This window comes from Nicotiana attenuata, unplaced genomic scaffold (genome assembly GCF_001879085.1).
Source record: "Nicotiana attenuata strain UT unplaced genomic scaffold, NIATTr2, whole genome shotgun sequence".
Classification (NCBI taxonomy): Eukaryota; Viridiplantae; Streptophyta; class Magnoliopsida; order Solanales; family Solanaceae; genus Nicotiana; species Nicotiana attenuata.
Genome location: NW_017670766.1, coordinates 319,724 through 328,618, shown reverse-complemented (window position 1 = coordinate 328,618; position 8,895 = coordinate 319,724). Strand labels below are relative to the sequence as shown.

Sequence of the window (8,895 nt, the reverse complement as noted above, 5' to 3'; positions counted from 1 at the left end):
GATCTCCTTCACTAAAAAGTCCAACTACGAGATTGAACCAAGACAGGCTATGCGCCTCCATCAGCAAATTCAACTACGGTTGAACCGGGACTCAGGCTATGCGCCTTCGCCAAAAAATTTAACTACTCTCTATTGTTTTCTTTTTTTCATTATTCAAATTATGTTAAGAAAGCCCAAAAGTTTTGATTAAGAAACTAGATGTGTGTTGCCCGAGCTAAGGCCGGGCCCAACATATACGGTTCATAAAATATGAAATACCATTTTACTTTACTTAATAAAAAGTGAAGAAGCACCAGTAAAAGAATGCATAGAAATGTCAAAAAATGAGACTTTCTCGAGGAAATGTGCACCGATAAAGAGAGGAAGCACCCTATAAGTACTACACCCTGTTATGTCCAATTTAACTTGCACAACACAAACTATATGCATCAATGACTCTAATCTAGCATTCAAGACATGCTCCAGAATCGGCATCGGTTAGCCGTCATATCTAACATATCTGTTACTATTATACTAAAACAATAAAATTTACTCTTTCGTATTTCTTTGAAAAGGTAAATAGACAATTTTTCTAACATATGCTCAGCTCTTTTTTTTGCTCATTCAATGATTCTTTAGTGTTACCTACCTCTCCCGCCATAGAGAAAATACTAAGATATAGCTATTCGTTTACCTGTGCCAATTCTTCCTCACATCCTTATCCATTTGAATTTGGCTAAACTTCTTAGCAGTAACAAATGAATTACAGACCAGACTGTAGCCTAAGATTTATATCCACACACAATCTAGAGTAGAATGCTAAGAGCACACACACAATCTCTTACTACAACAATCAATAAGTTAGGAGTCAGAAAGTTATAAGAGCTATTCGATTACTATACTTTATATAAAGCAGTTAACAGATTTTTGAACAGAGATCCATACTATGCTCCAGGTATTCTAATAGAAAGGCCCGTATACGGGCCCAACATCGTAATCTTAAAATTGTTGTTTGTTGGTGCTCAATTAATTTTTTGATAAATAAATCGATCATTGTTATATCCATTTAATAACGGATAGAGAATGATATTGGGGACCACAATTTACACTCAATTTATTTTAATTATTTACAAAAAATTAAACTATTAATTATATCCTGCTTAAGTTGCTCCAATTATTAACATAAAAAGACTATGTGCTATAATACTCATTTTAACATCAATGTCAAATATAAACATCAAATTATAAAATTGATTGAATGGTATTATTTCCCCACTATATTTAAAATTTTAACAAGATAATACATTAAAGGTACAAGTGTTATTTATATTAACAATTTTTCTACAACAAAAAAACTTACCGATCTATTTGTAAACTAATTTTGAATACATCCAATTTGGTCTTGCAAGTGTTTCAATAGTGGGAACAATCAGCTACCTGATGAAAGTTAAAAGGAACAACATCATTCTTTACAATACGAGAAAAGTTGAAAAAAAAACTTACGATTTTACTTTATGTCTTGTATACAACAAAATCAAGAGAAATTTTTAGTACATTCAACAAAAAGAACTTACAAGGGGACTTGCATCCCTAAAGAGGCAATTTACTACTTCAAACAAAGAGAACCAACTGCACTAAACAAATATTAACAAGATATAAATTGTAGTAATTCAATATAGTAGTTCAAATTATATTTTATTATAACTCGTTTAAAATGATGTTACTGGTGATAAGATAACAAATATCTGATAGAAGTCTATATAAATTATAGGGATTTTAACTTTTTTCTTATTAAGGATATAAGAGAAATGTTTTTATTTTTTCTATAGGTTTATCATATGGTAATTTTAATCATGAAACAATATAAAATATTTTAAGACAATTTATAGATTGTTGAAAACTTATCATAGAAGAATGGAGTTCAAACCATATAAATTAATTTTTCACATCAATTAAATACATAAGAGATAACCTCCTAGAACATATGAACAAATATCATCACTTAAATTAACTTTTAATGTTTAACAAACTATAGTTTTTAAAAGTACTTCTGAATATAAAACTTTTAGGGTGAAAGCGCCTTCAAACAGTGTGAATACATGAAAACCTTTTAATTTATTTTTTAAATTGTGTTAAAATAGTATGGGCAAATATGAAAAACTTGTAAATATTTATCTATATTTCTTTTTGTTGCTTTATTATTTAAAATTTAAATTTACTTTTTCTGTGAAAACTTTTAGTTGACAAAAACAAAAATTAATAATTTTATCAAATGAGAAAAAACGTTCGAAATGAGTATTTGCATGGAGTAACTCTCTGCAAAAGTAGTCTAATCAACAGTACATTTAAACTTTAAAGGAGTGTTGTGGTCAAGGGAATGTGGGATCCACATATATCAAGGAGGACACAATTTATATTTAACAAATGCAAACAATACAATAATTTTTTTTGAAATGACACATATGCCCTTGGTTGACCATCTTTTCTTTTCTATATAATAGAAATATCTAATGAGTAATTTATGACGAAACTGCTGACAATATTACGAAAACAAATTTGAATCACCCAAATTCATCATTATCCATTTTGTTACTCTTTTCCATAAAGCTCACAACTCAATACAATATAATTTGTGTAATCCAATTATAACATGAGAACCAATATTGGTTAAACCAAAATAGGAGCAGGTAGTGCGAAGAAAATGAACCATGAACCTAACTAAACTTTGAAAACTAATTACTCATCAGGATTGCCAAGATACCAAGATCATATAACGAGACAATAATTCATTCCTTCAATCAATATGAGCAACTTAACATGGATGCTTTTTATAGTTCAATACTAATTAAAATTATCAACTTTTTGGCTTTCTCTCAACTCAATTCTTGTCTCAGTCGTGTGGACATTGTGTTCTCTCGTTTGACCACTTTCACTATATCCGCTGCTTTCTCCTGCAGATATGGAACAACCCTTCAGAATATCAGCGCTAGCCCTACATATTGGAAAAAAGGGGGATTTCAAGAGCCACAAATCTATGCATTCAGCGTGAAAACTGTGGTTGCATTGAGGCAAAATCCTGCATTTATCACCCACCTTGAGATTATCCAAACAAATTGCACAGTCCACTGGACTATTGACTCCCTTCTCTTTGGCTTGAAAATCAAAGCAAGGAAGCTTGTCTATATCCTCTTGAGACATGCTGACACCTCTCTCCATCATATTAACGTTGTCAATTCTTCTTCTAAAAGCCCTCAATACTACACAGACATGAATCAAGACAAGAACTCCGACAAAAACAAGTAGCAATATCACTGATATCACCAGTCCCATGATTATAACCCGAGATTATAAGTTAAATCCTTTACAAAAACTCATGTTCTGAGGATGAAAGGAAGAATCACAATAAGAGTTTACTTACATATTGGCTCCTTAGTTCCAAGAGAAATGGATTTGGAGCAAAAGATGCTAAGGTTTTGCAACAATTGACTGGTGGAAGATATGATTCTGGTGTAATTCAGAAATATTCGCATACTCGTCTTTTTTGGCATCTGCTTCATCTTATGCATTCTTTCTGTGTTAAAAAATTTAGGATTAGGATAAGTTCTTATATAAAAATACGTATTAGTCTTATTCACCTAAAAGAATTTCGGACGGTATAGGTAGCTGACGGCAACGTTCTGTTTTCAATTTGTAATAGTTTAATGTTCAGTGGGGCTTGGGCTGCTTTAATCTGTGAAGTTGGCGCAACACAAACAAATATTGTAATTTCAGTAGCAACTGAAAAGTGTTGACCTTCTGTAATGAAGTGATGCACTTGGCATAAGCATATAGTCATTGACCTTCACATAGTGGACGATCCTCTTGAGAAGGGAATGAATCCAACACAAGATAATTGAAGAGATCACCAGACAGTCATTAGAAGTGGTAGACGTAATGTAACAACTCTCAGAACAATAGATTTAACAGGAAAACAAAAGGATCATGAAAAACATCTATCTTGCACTTCCTCAATTAAGTTGCAAGGCTAGTATATTGCTGTAAGTGGACGTGTGACACCCTTGGCGATTATGAACAACTTTCCTTAACCTCACAGTAATACATTTTTGTTTTTCAACCATTAAAACAGTAAGACAAACAATGAACGAGCTCAATTACAAGTAATACTGCAAAGCAAGCATTCATGAATGATTATAAGCACAATAAGACGTAATCTAAACCATATATTCAAGATACTATAGGAACTATAGCTCTAGATATGGTCTAACTGCCCCGCAAACACCTCAAACTTTTAATGGTATATACAGGTATAAGAAGCCAAACCAAAAAATGAGGAAGGACAAAAGGGAACTATAGCTCATTGCACAAATGCTATGAACCTAAAACAATACCCTCCCTAGTGAGATTGGTTACACGCAGAACTGCTTGAGCACTCAAAGGCGAAAGCTTTGATTGACAGAAATGCTCCCAGGAAATTGTTTCCGCCTCTTCACTCACTTCTGTTGGGGTAACATTGAGTGTTTTTTCATAGATAGTTTGCAGTTCTAACAACAGCGTACGAGCAGCCTCCCTTGACTCAGGAAGCTGGTCACTGAGCTGGGATGCAGCTATTTGGATCAAGTTTTCAATTCCATATGCTCTGATTCCTTCTACTCCCTGCAAAGCATGCTACTCTGTTAGTAAAGACCACACCTAGTAGTAACAAGGAAATTAGCAAAACACCCAGAAAACAGAAGGCCAGAACCAGGACAGTTTATTCGTCTTTCACATTTCAGCAACATGTTGAACAGCCACAAATGTCTGATTAACGTTTTCAGTGGCTACTAAGAGTTCACTAAGAAGTAATCTCTGTTGTTTTCATTCAACAAGAACCAACAAATAAAAACATAAGTAACAATAAACGACCACGAGGGGGTATAACTAATGAGACCATGAGAGCAGCTACCATAGCATTATGGACAAAACGTGACCATGCAAAAATTCCTTGGCAATATTTAACTATGACTATTAAGAAATATAGTCAAGAGACTGACAAACTGTTACCTAGTCATTCCTTAAACGGTAACAGGTTATTAGAATGCTTTTTTTTTTATCAGATAAATAGTTATTAGAATACTTCAAAGAACTTGAGCTTACTTTCTTTCTGTATATTGTCAATGAAACATAGTCAAGGGAAAGATCTTAGTCAGCAGATAAACAAACAAAATGGTTAAATCATGAATAGCAGGACTAAGTTGTACGAATGAAACAACTAAAGTTCATAGGCCAGAGCGTATGTCAGATAGAAAGAGATATTTCGGCAATAAGAACTCTCACCAGATGTGGTACACTTCGAGAAAAGCACATTGAAGCTTTTGCTCGAATTCGGGGATTTCTGTGTTTCAGATTAGGTTGCAGCTTCGGTAATAATAGTGATGGAGAAACCCATGTCGTCATAGCTATTAGAGCTTTCTCAGCTGCCTCGCATACAAATCGCTTGTCTTGTGAAGATTTCAGAAGAAGTTGTACAAGCTAAGCAAAGGACACAGTCACATCATGAGCACAAGGGCAAGGTAAAATTCACTTAAGGAGATGGACCAGAAACTATAATGAAAATGCAATCATAAGTCACAAAAAATGAGAATTAAAATTAAAGTTACCAGTGGATCCATCAAGTCAACTATGCTGTCACAGTATGCTTTGAAAATGTCAGCTGATGCCATAATAGCAGTTTTACAAACAGCACTTCTTGGATTTTTCAAAGATTTCACAATAAGAGAGATCACATTTCCCCTGCTCAATTAAGTAGCAAACATAAGTAGGAAAGCATAAAACAAAAGGAAATTATATCAAGATATCTATCTAAACCAGCCAGAACAGCATGATCAAATATCTTTCAAGTTATATCCTCAGTTAGAAAATGTAACTTACAACATATCAACCATTGCTTCTTTGTGAAATATGGACAGACGCCGAACATCATTGAGTGCCTCACACACTAAAACCCAATCCTTGGAGTCTAGTCCAGTCAACAGAGTCTACAAAATGAAAAAAGGAGACGCAACGACATTGAAAAGAGACTAGTGTAATCAACATAAGAAGGTAAAAAGATATACAAATTACTACAAGCCAATATCAAAACTATATCAAGAATCTTTACCTTCAGATTTGTGTCGACATCTTCTACATCATTCAAATTCTCAGATTCTATGTATTCTACTTCTGAATTTCCAATCTCTGCCCCAGTATTCACCTTATTGTCTCCATTAAGGGCAGGCTCAGCCAGTAAGACAGGCTTTTCTCTTTCCTTTTCTTTATGATTTTTATCAATGCTCTTAAGCACCGTCACTGGAACACTCCCATTACAGGAATTTTCATTGTTCTTCCCAGCTTCAGGTAGTGCAGTGAGATCTCTAGCAGCTTCCTCAGACATCTTATAGAGACTAGCTTCTGAAACACCAGCAGCGGACAGGGTTGTTAAGAGCCAAGGAGTGGACAGGGTTGTTAAGAGCCAAGTCAGCAATACACTTAAGCAAACATTATTCATAGCATAAAAGAGGAAAAAGTAACAAAATAAACAGATATCTACACTCCTGGGTAGAACTAACATTTCAACCCAACATTTGTCCTATCAAAATGTCATACTACACATGACCACATTCCACAAGATGGATCTCTGGTCTCAATTGTTCGAGATGGAGTAACATGAAGCTCAGCAACTAGAGTTAAGCAGTGTTAGTTAAGAGCTAAACTAGACTTAGTTGTATAACTAATTATTGGAAAGTTAGTTAGGAAGTTAGTGGTAGTTTGGACAGATGTCAGTGAGCTGTCAGTTAGTTATAGAGGAAGATCATCTGTATAAATAGGCAATTACATCAATGAGAAAACTAGCTCTTTTAATTCTCAATTACATTCTGCTTCCTATGCCACACTTGATTCACAGAAGCTTTCTCTCTCAATCTCCATCGAAGCAAAGCTAGAAGCTCGTGTAAGTACAAGCTGTGAAGTCCAGAAATTAACATCATGAATAGGATGATAGCCCAAGAACCAGTGACCAAAACAGCAAAACTAACAGTACAGACTCATAAATGAAATCTGTTTGCTTTGATCCCAGAAAGACAGATGGCATTGCTTTCAAAGTGTGGAACAACTTTTTGTTGAAGAACTAAAGCACGCTTAGTCAAGGACTTAGCTACAAACTTCCAATGAAATTTGTAATTCATACATTCGAACGAATAAGTGAAATCATTAGCATTGCTCACTCAATTTCCTTGATGGCTTGATCAAGGATAAGGAAGCTAACATACATACGAAAACATAACACTTTGGTTCCTCAACTATTGGGTGTTTACCGCTTTTGGACCTCAACTATGCTTTCTCATATTGTTGTTCACTTTCACTTCACTAACTAGTTCCTTTTTTTTTCCACCGTCCCTTGACTAAATGGAATGTCAAGATTCCTTTTGTTGAAGTTTTTGTTTACACTGGATAGAAGATATTTTCAAACATCTTCAATGAGAACTGAAAATTTCACAAGAGTATAACAGTATCATCAATATTCTCCAAATGAACTAGAGCCTCACATTATCAAGTAAATGATGTAGCAGTAGCTGGAGAAATGGAGAGAGAACATAGTGATGTAGCAGTAGCTGGAGAAAGAAGAAGAAGTAACTTAGTATCTAATGTTTTTTCTATTTATCAGTGACATAGTGGTCTAACTTTTCTCAATGAAGTATCCAATTTTTTATCTGATGAACTTTAACATTGAAAGTTGGACAACATTACTTCACTCCAAATTGGCAGCATTAGATGTGAAAATCACTCAGCCAGTAAATTAAGTAGAGTAATATTGTGAATGTACAAATCACGTCACTATTTACTCAAATCATGCTGCAAAAACATTTTAATGAAAAGAAAAAGAACAGCAAGCGTCAAACCCTAAGTTAAGTCCAAATGATATCATTAGCTTATCTTTGTCTGTCGAAGTTAGCAACACAGCACCTTGAATCACTATTCAAACAATGATTAGAAACATCAAAGTCCAGTATTATTTTTCACTAATCATTACCAACAAATTCCTAGTATAACTTTTTTAACAGGAAATAATCGGTGCAAGGATCTTCACTACTGGATCAGAAGAATCAACTAGAACAAGCATACCTACTAGACAAAAACATTCCAAAAGAGGAACGCAACACGTTTTAGAGTAGAATCGCAAGGATCTCAGCAAGAAAAACATTCGTAGATCGAATAAGCAACTTCAGAGCACAATAAATAAACATATATACTATATATTCCTTCAACAGAGATTCACAAAAATGCAATGCTCAGAGACATCAGTAATTCGAATGTACAATTACTCTTTTCCACAGTTTCACAAACATATAAAACAGTAAATAAACAGTAGCGAAGATAGACGATACCAGAAAAATGTGGCAAATCGAAATGATTTGAACTCTCCTCTTCAAAAGCAAAAGCAGATTTTAACCTACTAAACAATAGAGAATTTGATGTGTATACTGAGAGAAGCGTAGAGAGTAGAAGGAGAAAGAAAAAGATATTTGGAACCGGCGTAAACAGTAGCAGTATGGGACGGCGCTATTTGACACCAGACTTGGGCCGGCAGCACGGGAAATGTACATGTGACCGCGTAGCAGAGAGAGTCCAATGGCATAAATTCGCGATTTTCGTGTTTACAAATTTACCCCTATATTTTGTTATAATTACTTCATCTTACTATAATTAAATCCCCGCTTATGAAAGTTGAGACTTCAATTTGAACTGACCTTTCAACAGAAGGAAAGCAAGTTTTTGAATTTGATGCCCACATCATTTGACGAGGACTGTTTCTCCGCCAATTAATTTGCTTATTTTGTATTTAAGAAATTACCAAAAATAATAGTACTAGGAAAGACTTAATTAAACCATAATGCTCGCATA

General features: G+C 34.2%; 2 protein-coding genes across 2 annotated transcripts; both read right to left on the bottom strand.

The window, feature by feature from the left end:
- Window positions 1–2,820: 2,820 nt before the first annotated feature.
- On the bottom strand, window positions 2,821–3,309 carry LOC109243120 (RING-H2 finger protein ATL56-like). The gene has a single exon (XM_019410019.1). It carries the CDS (start codon window positions 3,307–3,309, stop codon window positions 2,821–2,823), a length of 489 nt encoding a protein of 162 aa, XP_019265564.1.
- Window positions 3,310–4,042: 733 nt separating this feature from the next.
- Window positions 4,043–8,644, bottom strand: LOC109243126. Its single transcript, XM_019410026.1, has 6 exons — window positions 8,379–8,644; window positions 6,116–6,405; window positions 5,887–5,993; window positions 5,616–5,748; window positions 5,293–5,487; window positions 4,043–4,632 (listed from the first exon to the last, which is right to left on the bottom strand). Exons 2-6 carry the CDS (start codon window positions 6,386–6,388, stop codon window positions 4,348–4,350), a joined length of 993 nt encoding a protein of 330 aa, XP_019265571.1. The 5' UTR covers window positions 6,389–6,405; window positions 8,379–8,644; the 3' UTR covers window positions 4,043–4,347.
- Between the last annotated feature and the right edge of the window lie 251 nt (window positions 8,645–8,895).